Raw genomic sequence first — 23,631 nt, forward strand, 5'->3', positions numbered from 1 at the left:
CAGAGCTGCATACTTTCAACACTACTTTAAAGTGCAGAATGCTGGGAAATGAGGAAGTAGGACATGACCAAACTGTCTTCATTCCATACAATCTGATTCAGAAAAATCCTCCACATCTTTTGGCCCAGAACAATCTCAAACAAGATCTATTGACACAGTGCAGCCAAGAGGATCTGAGCACCATCATTGCCAGGAGGCGTTGGAGATGGATCGGTCATGTGCTTCAGATGGAAACTGATTCCATCACCAGAGTAGCAATAAGAGAACACAGGAAGGCAAGCGAAAACAAGGCCATCCAAAACCAACATGGTGAAGAGCTGTGGAAGCCGACCTGAAAAACCTGGGGCACAGCTGGGGAACCATTGAAAGACTTGCCAGAAACAGACAGAAGGGGAGGAGCCTCATCACTGCCCTAAATGCCAGAGGCATAATAGGAACATGATGATGATGAATTATAGTTTTACACTTGATTTGCCAGCGTTTATGCTCCTTTCTACTTTCCTCAGTAGGATCTGACTTCCAATTTTTACAGAATACCCTTTTGCTTCTAACTGCTTCTTTTACCTTGTTGGTTAGCCATTGTGACACTTTTTTGTTCCTCTTATTATGTTTTTTAATTTGGGGTATACATTTGATTTGAGTCTCTATTATGATGTTTTTAAAAAAGTTTCCATGCAGCTTCCAAGCATGCCACTTTTGTGACTGTACCTTTTAATTTACGTTTAACTAGCTTCCTCATTTTTGTGTAGTTCCCCTTTCTATAGTTAAATATACTGTGGTGGGCTTCTTTGGTATCTCCCCCCACAAAAGGATGTTACATTTTATTACTTTATGGTCACTGTTACTGAGCGATTCAGCTATATTCACCTCTTGGATCAGATCCTGTGCTCCACTTATGACTAAATCAAGAATTGCCTCTCCCCTTGTGGGTACCAGGACCAACCACTCCAAGAAGCAGTCATTTATGATGTCTAGAAACTTCTCTACACCCTGTCCTGAGGTGACACTTATCCAGTCAATATGGGAATAGTTGAAATATTTCTCTATTTTTACTGGAAATGCCTTACCTGATACATTTTAGGATCACATTTGCCTTTTTCGTAGCTCAGTCATCTTGTGATTAACCAACACACCTCAGTCTCTCACCTCCTGTGTCACTCCCAACTGATGATACTCCAGTATATAGCATAAATTCTTATTAGACCTTCAGTGCATGACCTTGCATTTTAAATTCCATCCCGTTTCTATTACTCCAGTTTTCAAGGTCATCCAGTTCTTCCTACATAATATTCTGATGTTTCTCTGTATTGACAATGTCTCCCAACGTTGTAACATGAATAAGTTTCATTAACACACTTCTACTTTCGTGCCAAGGTTAGTAACAGAAATATTAAATAAATCTGTCCCTAGATTGATCCTTGAGGAACTTCACTAATAACCTCCCTTCAGTCTCTCTGCTCACCTTTCAGGGCAACTGGTTGCTTTCTTCCCTTTAACCAAATCCTTACCTACCATGTTAGTCTGTATTTGCAAAAAGAAAAGGAGTACTTGTGGCACCTTAGAGACTAACCAATTTATTTGAGCATAAGCTTTCGTGAGCTACAGCTCATGCATCCGATGAAGTGAGCTGTAGCTCACGAAAGCTTATGCTCAAATAAATTGGTTAGTCTCTAAGGTGCCACAAGTACTCCTTTTCTCCTTACCTACCTTACAATTCTTGACGAATCCCCATCTTCTCTAATTTTACAGCATCAAATGCTTTACTGAAGTCCTAGTATATTAGATCTGCTGCATTTCCCTTGCCTAAAAAAAAATCACTTATCTTCTTAAAGAAGAATATCATGTTAGTCTGGCATGATCTACCTTTGGTGAACGCAAATGGATTACATCTGCTTTTCCAATTACCTGTGAATTTAATCTGTCCTTCAAAATTTGTTCTAAAAGACTAATGTGTTTCCCCCTTCCAGTGTCGTGAGGATCTCCAGAATGGATCTGCTTGCTCATACCACTATGGCGTACACAGAATCAATATGGAAAGCAGTTCACAAAGATCATGCTGTTGGAACTGCAGTACTGGACCTTAACGACTTGAGTAGATCCAGGACTCGGGGGTACAGAACCACTAGACAAGTGACAGTTGATCCTCATGCTGGCTGGATCCCAGCCAACGTGATCCCTTCTTGGCAACTGTGGTTAGCAGTTATTCCTGTATGGCTGTCAAAATTGGATCCAAATGCTAACACTGGATTCATGTTTGACTGCTAGATCCAGCTGCAAGTTGGTTTCTGCCTCTGGATTCAGATCCAAATGTGTCAACTATGGTTCCAACTTGGCTGTGGTTTCTGGATCTCGTGACCCCTGCATCCATGCTCTGCAGCCTCAGGTCAACACTTGGCTGAAGGATCTGAGTTCTGAAGATCCAGATCCAATGTCCAGAGAGATGGTTTAGGCACATAACTTACTCTCCTAGGTCACCTTGAACAGACCAGGGGACCTTATCCCTAAACCAAGCTCTATTTACAGATCCCTAAACCAAGCTCTATTTACAGACTGCCAGAGTTAGTTGACCAGGCCTAGGGAGCCTCCTCCATCAGTAGGGGGGGCTTGCGGCAGCCCTCCTACCCTTAAGTGCAGACAAAGCCTGTGCCAGAGTCAGGCATCTCCTCTTTACTTTTAGAAGAAAAATGTGACTGAAAAAACTAACAAGCTATAAACAAAATTTGCCCCAAAAGAGAAGAAATAGAAATAAGAAAAACTGATGAGGAAAGCACTGAGGATGGTGTGTGCAATCTAAGCTCACTGGACTGTCAGAAGTTAGAAGGAACTGAAGGGTGGTTGGGCCACTCTTCATTTTATACTCTTGGAGCCATCCAGGATAAAAGGGGAAAGGATAGGCAAGTGGACCCAAAAGACACTGTTTTCTAGATGATTCTAGGAGCTCAAAGCGTGAGTGCCTTGATCTCATAAATGGCAATACGCAGATGCCATGCAAAGAACTCATTTCTACATGCTGAAACTTTTTTTAGTTTTCTTTTAAAAAGTAATTTAATACACACAGAGAAAAAAATCTTTTAAATCAGATTGTTTTATAGTTAACAATCATTATAAAATAATTATGGTATGATGCATAACACAACAGATGTTCCACATTTCAGCCATTTGTCACACATCTCAATCATTTGTTTCACACAGTGGTAGGTTTGAAGATCAAAAGGTATGTTTGGAATACATTCAACCTGGAAAAGTGTCCCTTTAAAAGGGGCTGGAGAGCTGGCTAACCCCCAGACAAAGTAAGATTTAAAATGCAGTATGAGTACTTTGTCTTTACTACTAGGATAGGTCATTTATTGGGATGGTCAACTTTAAAAAAAAAAAAAAAAAGGATGCCGAGCTGATGCTCATATGAAAACCAGTACTACCTTCTTCAATTTATTTTTTAAAAAGTACTTTCACAGCAAGATGTGTAGGTGGAGACAAAGTGGGAGTTTGGAAAGATCAAACATTTTTTAGATTATGTAGTCACTGAATTAATGCACTCCAGCAGCATTGTAAGATACTGATCTGACTCCTTTACATCCAGAGTCCATGAAGTGCAAGGGAGGGAAGATAGAAAAAGCAGTAGAATTTCTTTTATAGTTCCAATTCTTTAGTCCTATAAACTGGAAGGCTCCATGTTCAGCTATCATCCACTCTCCACTTCTACACCATGCCAGGAGACAGTTATTGCAACAAACTTATCTAGTCCACATAAGCCAAGGCAGATTTTCCAAATCACAGGGTTTTTAATTAACACAGTAGTTGTCCTTTATAGGATGCCCAGCATTCCACTACCACCTCACTAATAGTTGTGTAACCCTCCAGCAGAGTGTATGTTGTCTCTCCTGTATGGGCTGGTCCATACAGAGAAAACAGCATGCTTCCCCACTCCGGTTACTTCTATATTTTCCAGGATACTGGACTATATGGACCTTCGGTCTAATCCAGTATGGCTATACCCATGTATTTATAGCTGAAGCAGAGGAGACCTGTGTTGTCGATATGAAGGTTCTGAGTTCAATGCGCTGATGACCTCTGGACGCAAAAAAAAAAAAAAAAAAAAAGTATGTATGTGTAAGCATTAGTGCTAGCATCCAGGAGTAATTGTTGGACTGATTTTATATCATAAAGCATTGTATTTAGAAGTGAATTTGGAAGTTGTGTTATATCGGTTTTATTGTATGTTTAGCATTTGTATTTTGGTTAATAGGAGCTGTCCCTTTAAGAATCGGACGGGGCACTTTACTCTAGTGTGAGTGACAGCAACATGTGGGAGATTTTGTTTGTGTCCAGAGAATGGAAGACCGTGCCTGTTTAAGCGCCAAAAGATCACAGCTTGATTTAGTAAGCGTTACTTTCTAGAAAGCAATCGCTCTTCTCAAAGGTGTATCATTAGTGTTTGTGGGGGATGATATGCCGCAGGGCATTGCTAATGAAGTACATAGTCTGATTTGTAGTTCACCTGTTTGAATCCAGATCAGCTCAACAGGTATTAAAAGCCGTTCTTATGTGATGGATGTTTGGTGACCCCTATATGAAATGGGTTCAGTGGGTACATGTCATGTTTCCGCATCAATATCTCACCACTATGATTTGCATTAGATTGCAATCTCTGAGGCAAGGGCTGTCTCCTCTTTGTCCAGTACCCAACACAATGGGGACCTGATCTTGGTTGGTTTCTCTAGCAAGAATGTTAACAACAAAGACTAAAATCGCATTACTCATGATTCAGTTGATAGTTTGACAATGCTGTAGTCACACACCTTGGGGTGGGCAGGGGAGTTCAAAAATCAGAATACAGACCAAATGCATGATCTGATCATTTTAAATAATTGCAATCTGTTGGGGTCTGACTTATGGTTTGTGAATTTTGGGACTGGCAATACTTAAGAAGCCATTTTAAACTTTAAAACTTTGCCTCACTTCAGGAATGTTGTTTCCTTGAAGTAAATTATCTTGGGATTCTGTTGCAGCGGTGGCCAGGAGAATGCTATGTCAGCTTGATATTGTTAAGGGGACAATATAAAGCATCCATGATGAATGAGTTATTCAGGATTTATATACTTATAAAATTCTCAGTGGGAAAGGAAGGGAGAAAACTGCTTCAACACACACATTTATTACACTACTTTTAAGGGTGTATTATAGTAAGAAAAAAAGCCCCTAAGATTCCATCTCATTGTATATGAGTGTAAATTGGAGATGGCAAAGACATTAAGACCCACCTAGTTAATCTTCCTGCCAAGGCAGGATTATTTCCTATCATGTAGTCTAATTTTAAATGTTCTAAACAAGAGGCTTTCATCTCTTCCCTAGAGATTCTATACAACAATTTAATAGGTCTCATTGCCAGGAAGATTTTCATGATATAGAGTTTAACAATTACTTTGTAATTTCTCCCATTACTCCTAATTACATTCCTTGAATAACTCATTCCTCTCCCTTTTCGTTGTTTATTCCCTTCACATATCTATAAATCTAAGTCCCCCATTCTAGCCCCTAGCTGTTTCTTAGCCAAGCTATATGTACTTAGCTCTTCATATTTATTCATAGAACAAATTTATTTTTAAATATGTCACAGGAAGTATTAAGTTGATCCCTTGGCATGAAAAACAAGATGCTGAAGCTTTCTGTCAGTTTGTAACTTGCTGCACGTGCACCAAAGAGCCTGAGATGTGTCTGTCACAGTGATTAGTCCTGCTGATCTAGATGAGAGTGCAAAGTAAGGGGACCATTATAGGAACCATCTGGGCTGCTCTTGGACTCTCAGGCCAACCCTGCAGATCAAACTGCCGAGAACAGTGGGTGAAATTGGAAAAGAAAACATAGCTCAGGAGAAAAGGGACCAGACTCTCCTGAAGAAAATGGTACTACCATTTGTAATGTAGATGGTGGTACGGCCAAACTGCTAGGCTAAAACTGCTAGGTTCTCTTTCACAGCTGTAACCTATTTGTGCTATACAAACAAGAATGGATCTGGTAAGTTCAGCCATGATCATAGTTACTATGGTAGTGCACATTGGGCCCAAGTGATCTTTCATTCCTCAACTCCTTCTGATAATTAACTTAAAGATCTGAACTGACAGTGCACTTCTCAGACACAATATACAGAACAGCTACATTATTATTTTTAATTATTGTTGTTACAGTAGCATCAAGAGGGCCCAACTGAGATATGGGCCCCACTGTGTGAGGCACTGTACAAACACATAGAAGGAAACAGTCCCCCCTGCCCTGAAGAGCTTACAATCTAAATAGACAAGACATGGGATGGGAAGAAAAACAGTCACAAACAGGCAAAGTGATGTTTCCATATAGCAAGTCAATGGCTACGTCAAGATAAGAATTAAAATAGTGTTCTAATTCAGATTCACTGTAAAGCACAATATAAGCAAGGAAATCAAAATTAAAACCTGTCACTGAACCTGTCTCACTTTGTACTTCAATACTTGGGCATGACACACACATTGATCATTAGGGAGGTGGTGGTGTTGTGAGTTACCAACTGCCTGGATTCTGAACCCCACTATTTACATCAGTTAGTGAGGACTAGTGTTACTTTAATACAGTGTATGTTTCCCTGCATTTGTTTCATGTCATGCTATAATGTTTCAAGGCACCATAGTTACAGTTAAATGCATGGAGTAATTCAGTGTTAATATGAACTTACTCCTCAGCTAACAAGTCATTAAGTGGTTTAATAGCATAGTTACAACTTGACTTTTTCTTGCTAACGGAATCTTTCCTTCAAGTACATCCTGGAACCTTACAGAGTTCCCCATTCTGATTTACTCTCGATGCTCGGGACAGCAACGACACAATCTCTCAGCTGAGGACTACGCATTCAATGACCCTCTGATGAATTGTACTTAAGGAGTGGTAATATCCGTACATATTAATGATCCAGAAAGTAATTAAAGACTAATCAAAGCTTAATACAGAGTGGGGAGAGCAGAGAACTAACCATCCGTCCCTCCTAAATAAGAATTTTATTCAAATTTGGAGGAAGTAGTAGTTTTCTCCCATATCTAGAGATTCGGTACCCCATTCAGACTGTTATGTCTGAGTAATAAATCCTTCAAGAGAGTATTACAGCAAGGGCTGACAGGCCAATGGCTATTAATTTTACCCATTGTGACAAAGTTCCTGTTCTACCTTGGTGGGTCTTGCGCTTACTGGCAGATTTTCTCGCCTTGGAGCTTCACGGCAGCCCTCAGCTTGGCTGTTTTTCCAAACCCACAGTCCAGGTCGACTCCTCCTGTGTCTGACCAGGAGTTGGAAGGATTTGGGAGGAACCTGGGCCCGCCCTCTACTCCGGGTTCCAGCCCAGGGCCCTGTGGAATGCAGCTGTCTAGAGTGCCTCCTGGAACAGCTGTGCGACAGCTACAACTCCCTGGGCTACTTTCCCATGGCCTCCTCCCAACACCTTCTTTATCCTCACCATAGGACCTTCCTCCTGGTGTCTGATAATACTTGTACACCTCAGTCCTCCAACAGTCCACGTTCTCACTCTCAGCTCCTAGTGTCTCTTGCTCCCAGCTCCTCACACACGCATCACAAACTGAAGTGAGCTCCTTTTCAAAACCCAGGTGCCCTGATTAGCCTGCCTTAATTGATTCTAGGAGCTTCTTGATTGGCTGCAGGTGTTCTAATCAGCCTGTCTTAATTGTCTCCAGAAGGTTCCTGATTGATCTGGAACCTTCCCTGTTACCTTACCCAGGGAAAAGGGACCTAACTGAGCCTGGGGCTGATATATCTGCCTTCTATTACTCTCCTATAGCCATCTAGCCCGACCCTGTCACACCATCAATAGTTAAGATATTGTTGGATATAACACAAATTGGAATAGTTCAAAAAGGTGGCAGAGGCCCTGCCAGCAAAGTCACTACTCACCAGCTGGATGGCTATCATTAATACCGTCTTCAAAGTGAAAGTTCGATCACAGAGGTCAAACAAATCTTCCAAGCTAGGACCAAGTAGTTCTAGTACCATGGCATTGTACTTTCCACATGGGCCAAAGTAATACACCTGGGGGAGGCCTTCAGCTGTAAGAACAGGGGAAAAAATTAAACAAGTGAGCAGGACTGCACTAGTATTACTCCTGTCAAGTCAGACCCTTTGTTGTCCCCAAGCTTTATTTTTATCGCTTAACTCATAGTCCCCATTACAGATCTTGCACAGCAAGCAGAAAAAAGTTTCCACATGTATTTATTGATATGGATGGAAAGACGTGCAAACCAGTACATGTTCTTCTCAAAGAAAGCCTTTGTAAAGCATATGGATTTTAGGGCAACAAATACTATAAGCACATGAAATACCTAATTCTAGCACTGCAAAAGTTTGGGTCATAGAAGATATAATTTGTAAGAAGTTCCCTCCTTTACACTAAACATTTGGGGGCCATGAACCCCAAACAAGTCTACGTTCTGACTAGTTCAAGCAGCTGCAAAGAGGTAAAACCTTTTTACTTAAAAAAAAATATGGTCAAGAAAGGGCTCCTTTGTAAACCAATGTATGTTGTTTTCAGCATAGCTTTACATAATCTGGTTTATGTTAATATACATGCATTTTAGTAAGAGTTATAATTCAAAACACACATAAGCACTATAAGTAATGCAAAGATTTTTAATCTTTATATCTTATTTCACTTGATGAAATAAGAAATGTATCTAATCAGTTAAACTTATCCATAAAATTATTTTGCTAAATCATACACAAAACCCTTGTAAGTGGTTGCTAACTGTAGTCAGTTCTCTGACCGCAAAAAGGCACAGGAATACATTTTCAATATGCCCATAAAAGAAAATGTATATTCAACTCTGATGACAATATTGGATGATAAACGCAAATTGTTTTCCAAAGGGCACCAGAAAGGGGGAAACAATGGCTCAGTCAACACAAGGCTGATCTTGCAGATTCCTGTTGCACAAGGTCTGTTTTGAACACTCACTGAACTAACCAAAGCAGAGTTGTACTTCTTGAATTTGCTGCCCTGTGAAAGAATTCCAATTGATCACTACATAGAGCTGATTCAATATTATGTGATATGGGCCAACAGCTAGTGCTCCAAGGTTTCTTCTAGTACAGGAACTCAGCCTCCTTGCATCTGTTTGAGACAATGCAGCAGAAGCATTGTATTTTATTATAGAATATGCTTTCAGCCTTTGCTTCATAAACAGTTTCAAAAGACAAACGGGGAGAGGGGATACTTATTTTGAAACACAACCTCAAAGAGTTCAGCCCAATGCCAAATTGACTTGTCCATTTTTAACATACAAAAGATAGATTACCAGCTGCTCAGATAACATTAATTATACATATAGACAAGAATTAGATGTTTGTTTAAACAATTTGTTCTCAGACATCAGTGAAGCCAAAGAGCCACAGAACAGTATATTACATGATGTTTAAGGGATCAAATATGTATATATAACATATAATTTGTTCCAGGCAAAAAGACTATATTGGAAGTTAAGTTGCAAGAATCATGTACCCAAAATTTAGGAAGTGTCAGAATTAAGGTAGCCCATATACCTTAATTCTGCATGCTTGTACCTTATACCATTTTTAGTTACTTGATCACATACTATTTTCTTCCACATGAGCAAAGTTGGGGTGAAGGAGTGTAGGAGCAGGCTTTTGTATTTCTACTATAAGAATTAATGTATGATTTGATCATCCTGCCAGCCACCCTTTTTGAATAGTAGAAAGGAATGACCCTCAGGGACATTTGTAGAAACTCATCTGACAGACTGCCAGTGTCTGTACTGATGTTAAGGCAGGGACAGACCAGAACAATCCTTATGACTAATTATGGTCACCCTTTTGTTTTAGGATAAGTTATAATGTCTACTATGGTTTCCTATATGCATTATAAATTAGGCACTCTAGTTAAATATACATTTCTTTGTTTTAAGGTTTAGTAAGTAAGAGACAGGATTTTGTATTGTGTCTATGTTAATGAGACTAGAGGAATGTTGAAGGCCGGGGCCGCAATGTGAACTGTTTTGATTACAAGATTTAGTAAAATTTAATTTACAATGCCTTTCTTGCTCAACATAAAACACTGCTGTTTGTCTACCTTTGAAGGCCTCTGTAAAAGACTGTTTTGTGTGAATGACGAATGCATGCATCAGGAAAAGATAAGGTGTGAAGGCCATTGTTAAAGTCAGATGGTCAAGGAAGGAGGAGTGAAGAAACTTAACCAGAGAACCATCAACACGCATCCATAAGTGAGGAAGGGCAGATTGACAACCGTGAGGTGGAGGCTGGCACCCCTAAATACAAGACAATTGACTAAATCAAAACCAGGATGGAATGACCCTCTTGGAGGTGTTTTGGAATGTTATCAAAAGATACACCAATTAAGGAGTAACCGGTCACAAACTGACACAGCAAAATCCATAGACTTCAACAGAGAAAAAAAGACTATACGAACAGGGTGCTTGGCCATGGGACTTTGGGTTCGTCTTGCCACAACTCCAGGAGCATCGGATCGCAACTGACAGAGCCTGGCTCCCCTCTATGACCAACCTGGCTGGCCACTAGATTGATCCAGACTCTGGACTGGTAACTATAAACTTCAACTGGCAGGACTGTGTGCATGGTGGGTGTGTGTGTGAGAGACTGAAAAGCATATGCTAACTGCTGTATTCTCTATAAATGTGGCGTATTGCCTTTTTCCCTGAAAAAGATCCCATGCGCTTCTTATAAACATAACAGGAGGACATGTAAAATTAGAGCAAACTCACAACTACAGTAACTTTTGCCTCTACTGTACCTTTAGGAAAATCCAGCTAATCCACACAATACATGATTCACAACAAACAATAGCACTCCCCAGTTCTTAAAAATGCAATGAATGTTGTACAGAGGTTTCTTATTACTAAAACTTAATCCTATTGAACTGTTACTAGCATACTATGAAGTATACCTAAAGCTTGTCCAGTATAACTAAAGCTTTGTTCACACAAAGTACTGTTTGTCAAAGATTATTCTATATTTTTTAAAACAATGTTTGTTCACTTATGTTCACTTAATTTTGGAGATTTATACTGTAGCCTGCCAGTCATTGGAACAAATTAGTGAGGTACTTAAAATACCTGCAGAAACTGCATGTCTAGCCACTAGAATTTTTATGTTTATGTTCAACAGTTACACAAACATTTACAGTGTTGAAAGGATGACCTCTGTGGGCTGAAATACTTAATGGATCTTCGGATTTGATCCAAACAATTGAAGTAAGACCATAAAAAGAATGTATTGTCTCTTTTAGAAAAGAGAAGTCCAGCTCAAGGGTATTCTCTTTCTTCACGACAGAACCAATTCAAAGAGCAAAGCATGAGTAGCACTGGGACAAGTCAGCTCCAGCAGGGTTTTAAATATCCCATTTCAGAGACCAGCAATACCTCATTAGTAAGGACTGGGTCATCTCAATGTACACAGCTGGAATTAATTGGTACACTTTACTGGCACTGTTTGTTGTCAGAAAGAATGAATGCCAATATGATCTAACTTCCCAGCAGGTGCCCTGATCTCATACTGGGTTCCAATAATGGAAGCAGGTCACCAACGGTGCTGGAGGGACAAAGAGGAGGCAGATTGGAAGCTCTGACAATCTGATATTGGCAAACCCATCCACCAGCATGGGAAACAAAAAGAAACCAAGTGACAGAAGATGAGTAGCAGGAGGAAACTGAAGCAACAGTAGGAAGAGCTTGATGAATGGCAACAGATATTGGAAGTGGGGAGAAAGAGGGGTTTTTGGTAGACTCCTGGCAACAAAAAAAGGCAGAAGACAGATTCATAGATTTCACACATTCCAAGGGCAGAAGGAACCATCTAGTCTGACCTCCTGTCTAACACAGGCCAGAGAAGGGTGGAAGGCTGGGGGGAGGGGGGGGGAGGGGGTAGGCAGAACTAGGAAAAATGTGGATTCCCAGATGAAGAAGAGGTCAAAGATAGGGATACAAGAGGAAATTGTTAAGCCCAAAGGATTAGAAAAGAGAAAATAAGGTCGCTTTAACAACCCCTCTGTGCTAAATGTGAGGGCTCAGTGTGTATCCCCCTAAATACCACTATCCCTAACTCCCCAAAGCTCCTTCTCTGTGTGGAGCTCTTTACAAGATCCATCTCCACTTGCAAATAAAATGGTCCTCAATATCAGTGATGGCAACAGTTAGGCAACCACACCATGACCCTGTATCTCCAGATTCTTAGCAGACGGGCTGTGCTGAGGTTGTCTCTCCTTTGATGCTTTGGGGAATGGGAGAGAAAAGGGTCATGGATCCAATCCTAAAGCAGTCACCCTCTGCTTCTATCCTGTTCTGCCAACAGAGGTCCCTCGAGGGGGATGGCTGTAATACATGTCACCTGAAGTGTTGGTATATTAATGAAACAACTATGTGGTATAAACAATGAACATGCTTAGGCCTACCTGCTGAATCTTTGACTCCAGGGTTTTGTTTCACTAAAACCAAGTGGACTTCCCCACACAGAAACCATTTTTCTATTCCTTGTGCTGCCTTATTTCCTTCACGAGAAGAGATGGAGTTTGTTTCCTGGTTGCAAGCATGTACAGGGCAATTGGTGAAACCAAAGGGTTTTTAAAAGAGACAAAAGTATGTGTATATATTTTTACAAGGCCAAAATTCATTTCATATTGCCCATTTGATACTTTACACACCACAAGAGAACTCGTACACTCACTCATTTATAATATTTTTCTGAAAAACATGGGTGCAATGGTAAGAGGAGCAAACAACAATTGGAAGAAGCATGAACAGTCCGTTTAACTGCCAACTGGAACGATGGCAATGCTGGAAGAAAGGAGGGCAGCTCCTCTCTTCTCCCCCACACAGTTTGAGTACTTGCAGTATGGAAATAAAGGACAACCCTGCCCCTACTCAATGACCAACATATGATTTTGTACAAGAACTATCATAGGCAACAAGGGAGTGGGTCCACTCTAAAGGGATAGCTCCTCTTGTTCTGTAAGATGTGTGGTGAAAAATGCACCCTGTTCCTATTCCAGAATGCTGACTTATCACTTAATGACCACACAAAACAAATAATTCCTTAGTACACAGTCTAGTAAAGCAACTTTATTAGTTCATGATGAAACACCACCTTAACTTGCTGGGAAGTGAACGGATGGAACATCAAGCTCACGTACCACCACTGGTACATGTACCACAGTTTGGGAAATTCTGGTCTAGTGGATAGGCTACTGGACTAGGATTCAGAGCTTTGTTCTGTTCCTAGCTATTCCCAGACTTTTTGCATGATCTTGGGCAAGTTATTTCACCATTCTTCTTCTCTCTCTCTCTCATGCTTTATCCTATTGTTTTAGGCTACAAACTCTTGTGCAGGCCAGTAAGAGGCGGGGCGGGAAGAAGGGGTGTGGTGGGAACTTGGGAAAAGGGGTGGGGTGGGGGCGAGGAGTTGAACACCCCCAGGGCCAGAGGAAACCGGTGCCTATGGATTCCCCCACTGATTTTCCTCGTCATTCCTATGACCCTAGTGTAATTTTCCATGCTCCCCCCTAATATTTAACTCTCTGTTAAATTCACCTTTTTTATACTTTCTTTTGTTACCTGTCCCTATTGAACCCAGTTCAAAGCCCTCCTCAACTAGGTTGGTGAGTCAGTGCACAAAGATGCTCTTCCCCTTTTTGGTCAGGTGGACCCCCAACTCTTCCCAGCAGACCTTCTTCCCAGAACAGCATCCCATGGTCAAGGAAGTCGAAGCCCTCTCATTGACACCATGTGCACAGCCATTAATTCATCTCCAGGATGCACATGTCCCTGCTTGGGTCCTTATCCTCCACAAACTGCTCCAACACAACCTGCTCCCCTGACCCCTTCACCCTGACTCCCAGAGCCCTGATCTGCTCAGGGTCAGACATGGCAGCATCATGAGTGTTTATGTGGATGAGCAGTATGGGGTAGTTATCGGGGGCAGATGAGCCTCAGCAATCTTTCCATAATGTCTTGGACATGAGCTCTAGGGTGACAGGTCGTTTCCTGGGACATCATATCAGGTTGCCACATGGATGCTTCCGTTCCCCTCAGACAGATGTCCCCAACCACAAGCACTCTGTCTCCTTCTCTCAGGTGCAGTAGCTGCAAACCTCCCAGCCTTGGGAACAAATGGCTTCTCCTCCTCAGTCATTGAGTTCTGCTCCTCACCCTGTGTTGACAGTACAGTATACCAGTTCTTCAACTAGATGGACAGGGACCTGGGAGGGGTGGGGGAGGAAGCACAGTCTATTGCCTGAGGTGGCCAACAGCTAGTCTGCTCCTTGCAGAGCAGACAGTTCTCCTTCCTCCTCTTGTGCTGCTGTAGTCATCTGTAGTTGGCTAGCATCCTCCATCTCAGATGTCTCCATGTGCATCCTCTCAAAGTCCTCATGCTCCTTGATGCTACGAAGATGAGCCACCTTGTTCTGCAGCTGTCTTACCTGCTTCCTGAGGAATTTCACCAACAGACACCTCTAACACCTGGTGTTTCCCCTGCCTGGCTTTTGGCAGCCAATGTTGGTTAAGGGAGTGATTTTTGGTGACATTTCTATACCAGCAAAAGCCATAGAGTCGGAGCAGCTATACTGGTATACAAGTGCTTTTGCTAGTATAGCTTATTTCACTTACCAAACTGGTATAAACTATACCTGCAAAAGCACATTTTTGCCAGTATAGCCTATGACTTCATCAGAAAGATTTGGCAGTACAGCTATACCAGCAAACCTTTTCTACAGGAGACCTGGTCTAGGATTCAAATTGGTGGGAAGACCAAAAAGCCACAAGTTTGTGATGTCAGACTCACACATACCCAGTTCAATATGTTAGATGGAAGAGAACTTATATTTCAAAAGTTAGTTTGATCTTAGTTATCTTAGGAGGACTTTGTGTAGTGTAATGCTATTTATTATTGTGTCAGATGTTTCCAAAAAAGATCAGTGGACACTTTCTTTGGTTTAATTCTCTCTAAACAGTTGAGAGGCAAGACTTGGGGCCAAACACATGCTTCACAACCTGCAAACACTGCCAGTTGTTAGCAAAGTGATAACTGGATGTGCTGGTATTCATCATGAATGCCATTAAAAAATGGCCATTTGCCCTATGGTTTGCTTTGTTTTTCTTTAAACTGCCATTTGTGGTCTGTCCTGTACTTACCAAAAGGGGGTATTATCTGAAACATCTAAATGGTAATATTGGTAAATGCCAAGTTTTTAAGGGTTCCCTCTGTTTTTAAGGGTTCCTGCAATCCTTTACTCACTTTACCAAGCCTAATTTACTTATGCTATAGGTAACTTGGCAGTCACCATTGCCTGACATTTGACACTACTCAGAATATGGATTCTCTTAGTATCGTTCTATTTTATGCTCATTTAGCAGCTGTCCTGCCAAGCAAATTAGTAATCCCACCAGACTTACTGCCTCAGTTTCAAAGTGTCAAACTTTTAGACATGCAAACAGGCTGCTAAGATGCACAACTAAAGTCATTCTTGTCTAAGTATTTTTCAAAACAGAAGTACTTGTCAGTGCATGAATGTAAGCTTCCATGGTTAGTCTCCATTTCTCCCCACCCTCAAGCACTCCTATTATTAAAGTTAATAACTAGACAATCTTCCTTCAGAGGCTGGAGATGCTGGTTGGAGAGATTGCCATTGAGCATCTTGAGACTCTCCTCATGTAGACATTAACCTTGTCACCGCTATCGCATTTCCAATCCCTGTGCCCTGGACAGGAAGCTGAGTTCTTGTTTATCAAGATAACAGAGCACCACCAACTAAAGCAGCCCAATGTACCATGATTTAAATGAATAATTATTTGAATTCACTCTTCATGAAGTAATGTGCAAACGGAGATATGACAATTGTATCCAATTAATACTCTGACTTGGAGTGCATCCCATTTGCTACTTCACAAAAAAAAAAAAAAATCTCCCCGCCAAAGTGCTGTCATCCCTGGAATCTCTCCTCCCCCTTCTCCTAACTCCAGCGAGAATTTGGGAAAATGAAGATTTAGAATCTATTTAATATTGCTCCTCAATGAGCTTTCCTTAGACCAAAGAAGAGGCCAACTGTTCACCTGAATATGACTTTGACTGACAACGCTACTGAGTTATGTGGATTCTCTTGTAGTATTATATTGTATAAGGGATATGATTTAGTTGAAGCAGAAAACATAAGCTACTATACAAATCTTGATCTTTAAGCCTTTCTTTTTATACAGTGCATTAAAAGCACAGAGTCTAGCCCAGTGGGAGAGCAGCATATACTGAATACTGATAGTATGCAAATCTGGTTCCATTGCTGAAAGACAGAACTGGCCAAAAGCCAGAGGAACCTGAGGAAGAGCTATGTGTAGCTAGAAAGCTGGTCTCTCTCAAAAACAGAAGTTGGTCCAATAAATGATATAATCTCACTCACATTGTCACAGGGAATTAACAGGTCATTCAAAGATGTCCCAAAATAACTGAACAAAAATAACTCAGAAAATAAAGAACAGTATGAAGACATCCTGAAGAGATCCAGCAAGTGTATGTCTATACTATAACCAATACTGTGACTTATTCCAGAACCATCCAAACTACAGGAATAAAACTGGCATAAGTGAGGCTCCTTGCACTGCATCTGGGTTCATGCTACTCAGTGAACCTACTGTACCTGATCTGGTTTGTGTGTTTTCAGGGACAGATGTAGCTCAGTTTCTAGGAGCCAGTCATGTACCTCAGATTAAAATATTTATTTTCAGAAATGTTCGTTATCAAAAGCAGGTAACAGTAATCTGAGGGGGCAAACATTGTTCTGTATGGTCAGTGGCATGGACTGACAGAAAGGGCTTTTAAAACCTGGCTAGGAGACCCTGATTTGGGAAGCCAGATACGATAGTTACATTTTTTGACTGCCAGCTCTGGGTGAGAAGGTAAAACATTGCCTTGTGCTGAGAATCTGGCAGAACAGGGACAGGGACTAGTCGCTGGAGTGTAAACATGCATTTCATTTAATCCCATAAATTAAACCTGCAAAAATTTAATTCAAAATTATATGAACACAAAATTCTCAGAGGAAGAAAAAAAAGCACAAGAATTCACCATCTCTTTCAAAATAGCCAAAAAGTTGAATCCTTTAAGAAATAAGTTTCAGAGTAACAGCCGTGTTAGTCTGTATTCGCAAAAAGAAAAGGAATACTTGTGGCACCTTAGAGACTCATCTATTTATTTGAGCATAAGCTCATCGGATGAAGTGAGCTGTCGCTCACAAAAGCTTATGCTCAAATAAATTGGTTAGTCTCTAAGGTGCCACAAGTACTCCTTTTCTTTTTAAGAAATAAGATATCTTCAAAAAGGACAAAAATTACAGTTGAAAGATCACCACCTCAGGTATTCAGACTTGGCCATTGTCACTTCTCTCTTCCCAGGATGTGATAAAAATAACAAAAGACTGATATATCATTATTTATTAAGTATAGCTGCTTTCAGAATTACCTCCACTTGGAGCTTATCATAAGCATGATGCTGTGCATGCTTCTTTCTTACTGAACAAATTCCTTTATGGGATATCGTGGAACTTCTCAATATAGCAGAGTGGGAGCAGTAAGTGTTGAGGACAGGTCAGTTGTACAGACTGAGCTGAATCACTTGGGTAGGTGGACTCATTTGAACATGCATTTGAACACAGCCAAATGCAAGATTAACAAGGATGAAAAAGCGTACATCACACTTACAAAATGGGGAACCATATCCTGAAAAGCAGTGACAATGAAAAAGGATTTAGGGGTCATGACAGATTACCAGTTGAACATGAGCTCCTAATGTGATGCTGCAGTTAAGGGGGTTAATGTGGATTCTTGGATGTATAAACTGGGGAATATCAAGTAAAGAGGTAACATGACCTCTGTTTTCACTGGAATAACTTACTTAGGGACATAGTGGATATTCCATCACTTAAAGTTTTTAAATAGAGACTGGATATATTTCAAAATATATGTACTATAGCTCAAACAGAAGTTATAGGTTTAATGCAGAAATTGCTAGGTAGGGTTCACTGGCCTGTGCTACGCAAGTGGTCCAATTAGTTGATCCTTTTGGTCTTACGATTTAGTTCTTCCCTACTAGCTGGAACAATGTAAGTAAATTGTGGCTCTTAATGGAGAAATCTATATGGAACTCATGATTTAGTGACAGATACAAGAGCATCTCCATATCATTCAGGATTTTATAAGTGGCTTTCAATTACTCTGCCAGACAAATCCTATGATGTAAATGCTACCTGCACCCAACAGTTTATTCATACAGTATGTGTCTCCAAGTTCAGAGACTCTTTTGTTGTGGTAATAGATGGTAATGTTGTGCTAAATTGCTGTATAAACACTCAGGATGAAACACCACACAAACAGTAAGTAAGGGGACTATTTGAGCTTAAGTACCCTTTGCCTGGGCAGTGAAATCTTTCCTGAGGTTCCTTTGTATTGCAAAGCATCTGCACAAAATAAATACCCAGGCTTATCTTTTCAGGGCATGTGGTCTTACCTGGCTAGTTTTTAGATAAGGGTTTCCCAGGTGAAAAGAGGGAGGGACATGTGGTGTCACCTACATGAAGATTTAAAGGGGTGATTTTAGCACATTAGCTAATACAACTTGACCAGTTAACATGTGTTAAGCACAATGTGCCTTGTTAAGGCTAGACATTTTAATACACATGGTAACTAGTATGTGCTAATACCATACCTTAAATACCATACCAGCAGGAGAGTGAGTTTGTGTGTGTATGGGGGTAGGGGGGATGTGAGAAAACCTGGATTTGTGCAGGAAATAGCCCAACTTGATTATCATGCACATTGTGTAAAGAGTTGTCACTTTGGATGGGCTATCACCAGCAGGAGAGTGAATTTGTGGGGGGGGGGGGGGGGTGGAGGGTGAGAAAACCTGGATTTGTGCTGGAAATGGCCCAACCTGATGATCACTTTAGATAAGCTATTACCAGCAGGACAGTGGGGTGGGAGGAGGTATTGTTTCATATTCTCTGTGTATATATAAAGTCTGCTGCAGTTTCCACGGTATGCATCCGATGAAGTGAGCTGTAGCTCACGAAAGCTCATGCTCAAATAAATTGGTTAGTCTCTAAGGTGCCACAAGTACTCCTTTTCTTTTTATCTTAAATCAGTGGTCACCAACTAGTCAATCGCGATAGACTGGTCAGTCCTGGAGATTCTCCCAGTTGATCGCAATCTCCGGCAGTGCAGCAGGGCTGCTGCTAAGGAAGGCTCCCTGCCGGGCCCAACCCCACACCACTCCCGGAAGTGGCCAGCATGCCCCCACTACCCAGGTGTAGAGGGGTTTCTGCACGCTGCTCCTGCTTGCAAGCACTGCCACTGCAGATCCCATTGGCTGGGAACAGGGAACTGCAAAGAGGGACAGTGTGCAAAGCCACGTGCCTCCCCCGGGGGCTGCAGGGGTGCATTGGTCCTTTCCGGGCGTGGCATGGGGCTGGGACAGGCAGGGAGCCTGCCTTAACCCCACTGCACTGCCGACTGGGAACCGCCTGAGGTAAGTGCCACCCGGCAGGAGCCTGCATCCCAACCCCCCTCCCAAAGCCAGCACCCCATACCCCCTCCTGCACCCCAAGCCCCTGCCCCAGCCCTGAGCTCCCTCCTGCACCCCATACTCCCTGCCCCGCCCCCTCCTGCACCCAAACTCCCTTCCAGAGCCCACACCCTCCTGCACTCCAGTCCCCTGCACACAGGCCCAGCCCAGAGCCTGCACCCCCACCCAAACCCTGCACCCCCACCCAAACCTCAACCTCCTGCCCAGTTAAAGTGAGTGAGGGGGGGGGACGGTGAGCAACGGAGTGAAGGGGAGATGGAGTGAGTGGGTCAGGGCTTTGGGGAAGGGGCGGGGCCTCAGGGAAGGGGCAGAATAGATCCTGGCTTGCCCTTAAACTCCAAAAGTGATTTTGGGCATAAAAAGGTTGGAGACCACTGCCTTCGATCATAGGCACTGACTCTGAAAAAAATTAAATGTGTGCTTAGCACCCACTGGCAGCCAGCTCCCTGCTCCCCCGCAGCGCCTCCCTGTTTGCTGCCCCGCCAATCAACTCTTCCCACCTGCCACAATCAGCGGTTTCGTGGCATGCAGGGGGCTCGGGGAGGAAGAGGTGGAGTAGCGCCAGGAAGAGGCGGAGAAGGGGTGGGGACTTGGGAGAAGAGGTGGGGTGGGGGCGGGACCTGAGGTGGAGCAGGGGGTTGAGCACTTCCCAGGCCTGGAGGCAGCCGGTGCCTATGCCTTAAATCTTATTATAAACAATGCAAGTATGTTTAAACTAGGATTCCAGGAGAGCCCAAGGGAGACAGATGCCCAAGATATCTCTTGGTAAAAGGACAGTGGTGCTTTAATCAAGGTTTCTGCAAGTGGGAGTTGCAGTGTTGCTAACTCTCAGGATTTTGTCATGAGTCATGATAATTATGGTTTTCCTTAAAGCCCCAGCTCCTGGAGTCATGTGGATAGGTGATGATTTCAGCCTTCGTTGAAAAGAAAAAGAAAAAAAAAAGTAAACTTCTAGCCCTCCTGTCTGTGGAAATAGCCTCAAAATGTGACCCCACTGCACCCTAAAGACTCAAAAAGCTGAAGGCAAATAAAAAGAACACCAAATCTATTATTTTTCATAATCTCATGATTTTAGTGAGCCCGAATCATGATCTGTGAACATTTGGGGTTGGCAATACTGGAGATGCCTGTATACAGTCTCTGATCTCTGTTCAAGGAATCAATGTGTACATTTTGCTAAAAACAATTCACACTAGAAGATACCTTGGTTCTGAGTCACCCGTTTCTGCTCCCACTGTGTGGAAAAGTGACCCACATGGTCCAAAAAACTACCACCACCAATCAAGGGAGCAATACCATCTTCCATTTCAACAAGAATAATTGCAGCATCAGTCTTCTAGTTAAGAGTCCAGAACTTCTCTAACGCAGCCTTCCAAGTTAAGCACTCAGTTACTACAGTGGAGGATGCTATTTAAAAGAAAAATCCTTAAATAGTCAGATAATAAGATAGAAAATATCACATTGCCTCTATATAAATTCATTGTACGCCCACATCTTGAATACTGCGGGCCACGGGTGTGGACTTTCCATTGTGCCAGGGGGTGCTCGACTCCTGGCTCTGCCCCAGACCCCACCACTTCCCTCAAGGCCACACTCTTGCCCTGCCCTACCTCTTCCCACCCCCCCCACCCATGCTCTGACTCTTCCCGCCCTGTTCTGACCCCTCCCCTGAGTATGCTGCGTCCTTACTTCTCCCCACTCCCACTCCAGACTCCTGCATGCCATGAAACAGCTGATTGCGGTGGGCTGGAGGCGCAGGGAGGGAGGGGGAAGTGTTGATCAGCGGGGCCCGCCAGCGGGCAGGAGACACTAGGGGGAGAGGGAGGTGCTGAGAGGGGGGTTGCCAGTGGGTGCTCAGCACCCACCATTTTTTATGCTGTGTGCAGACCTAGTCACCCCATCTCAAAAAAGATTGGAATTGGAAAAGGTAAAGAAAAGGGCAACAAAAAAAGAATAAGGGTATGGAACAGTTTCCATATATAGATTGGTTCATAAGACTGGGACTTTTCAGTTTGAAGTATTACTTCACATCACACACAGTCAACCTGTGGAACTCTTTGCCAGGGGATGCTGTGAAGGTCAAGACTCTAACAGGATTCTAAAAAGAATCAGATAAGTTCCTGGAGGATAGGTCCATCGATGGCTAGTAGCCAGGATGGGCAGGAATGGTGTCCCTAGCCTCTGTTTGCCAGAAGCTGGGAATGGGAAACAGGGGATGGATCACTTGATGATTGCCTGTTCTGTTCATTCCTTCTGAAGCACCTGGCATTGGCCACCTGTCAGAAGACAAGATACTGGGCTAGATGGACCTTTGGTCTGACCCAGTATGGTTGTTCTTATGTTCTTATCCTTTATGTGGGAAAAGCTATCTGACCCTAAACAAAGGGTTGGCATTTGATGCAAGGATATATCGTACCAGATCAGCCAATGGAAATCTTGCAAAAGGCTATCTAAGCTACAGGCACTAAAAAGCAACATAAGTATTATACAAACAAAATAAAACCTATTGTGAGATCTCAAACCAAAAGCAGTGAACAGGACTTTTGACTTTGCAACCTGAAGTTCTTATTTAGAGCAAAAAGTTTATTTTTCAAGGAAGAGAACTCATAATTATAGGATATACACAAACAAGATGACAAATAGCAAATATGTAAAGTAGCCCTACACAGGGTCATAATTAAAGCTGACAAACTTCAAATGGTAAATAGGGCATTTTTTTAAAACAAAATGAGCATATTAAGCCATGGGAACAGATTACACTATATGGAGAAGGATGTCTTAATTATAGTCTTTAAATCAGGGTGAAATTCGGTCTCCCCACTGAAGTCAATAAGAGTTTGCCACTAATTGCAATGTAAACATACCCACAGAAGTCAGACATTTGTGGCTGGCCTATGCCAGCTGATTGGGACTCTTGAGGCTCAGATTAAGGCCTGTTTAATTAATGTGCAGACCTGGAGCTCTGCGACTCTCCTGTTTCTCAGGCTCCTGAAGTCCACGCTCCCACCTGAGCATCTACACCGTAATTCAATAGCCCCTTAGCTCAAGCCCACCATGAGCCCAAGTCATTTTTATGGGCCAGCTACAGGTGTCTAACTGCAGTGTGGACATGCACTGGCCAGGATTTTACCCCCTACATGGTCTTTCTAAAAGATAAGCTCCAATTCAACCACAAGTTGAATTTCTGCATTTAGCCCAACAATGGGTGAAATCTACTGCTTGTGTTATGCAGGTGCTCCTATTAAGATGGTGAGCATGCTCCCTTCTGACCTTACAATCTATGAATCTATGAAGTACTAACTATAAAAACAGGAGAGCAAAAGCTTTATGAAAGATCAAGTTTTGTTAAAAGGAATAAATTTTAAACAACTTTCCTAAATGCGGGTTCCTTTAAACTTGACTTAACAGGCCATGAAATTATTTTTTATATCTCAAGGTACGACTGAAAAACCCTGTATCACAGTTAATTCTCAGACTGTTTCAAAACTGAAGACATCATAAGGAAAGCCTTAGGCAAGCAGTAAAAAAGTGTGTGTCACCAGTTCTCTCCAATATATTTCACATTGTACATAGCAGAAGCAGTTTCTGGCAACAGCTGAATCAAATGAAGCAGAAGAACACTGCCATTCACTGAAGTCACTGAATAATGTCAGCTATGTGTCACCATCCCAACACAGTAATAAAGGTTTACAACACTAGGAATTCCATCATTAGCCGTGAGACAGACTCATTACAACTTGACATTATCAGAATGGCATTGAGAGGTCAACCTGCTGGACAGAGAGCCAACATGTGGCGATACCAATGGACCTGCAAAAATATGGACAGGAATAAGTTGAAAGCTCTGGAAACAAAACCATTTTAAATGCAATAGATTCAATTCAGGTGCCAGCAGTGTACATTCCTCCATGTTCTGAAAGATCTACTTGACTGAGTAACTGTACCTACCAATACAAGGCAGATTTTGTGGTCTAACTGTTGGGAGCT

General features: G+C 42.1%; 1 protein-coding gene across 10 annotated transcripts in view; it reads right to left on the reverse strand.

The window, feature by feature from the left end:
• The window catches only part of CSNK1G1 (casein kinase 1 gamma 1), a 267,816-nt gene that overhangs the window by 80,372 nt on the left and 163,813 nt on the right, over positions 1–23,631 (reverse strand). For all 10 annotated transcript variants that reach the window (XR_007358830.2, XR_012670195.1, XM_048866988.2 and 7 more), the window contains one exon: positions 7,930–8,081. Coding sequence is in view for 8 of the 10 variants with exons in the window: in XM_048866988.2 (XP_048722945.1) it covers positions 7,930–8,081 (152 nt within the window). In the remaining 2 variants the exon portion in view is untranslated. The remainder of the gene's footprint in view (positions 1–7,929; positions 8,082–23,631) is intronic.

The sequence above is a fragment of the Caretta caretta genome, chromosome 10, assembly GCF_965140235.1.
Source record: "Caretta caretta isolate rCarCar2 chromosome 10, rCarCar1.hap1, whole genome shotgun sequence".
Lineage (NCBI taxonomy): Eukaryota > Metazoa > Chordata > Testudines > Cheloniidae > Caretta > Caretta caretta.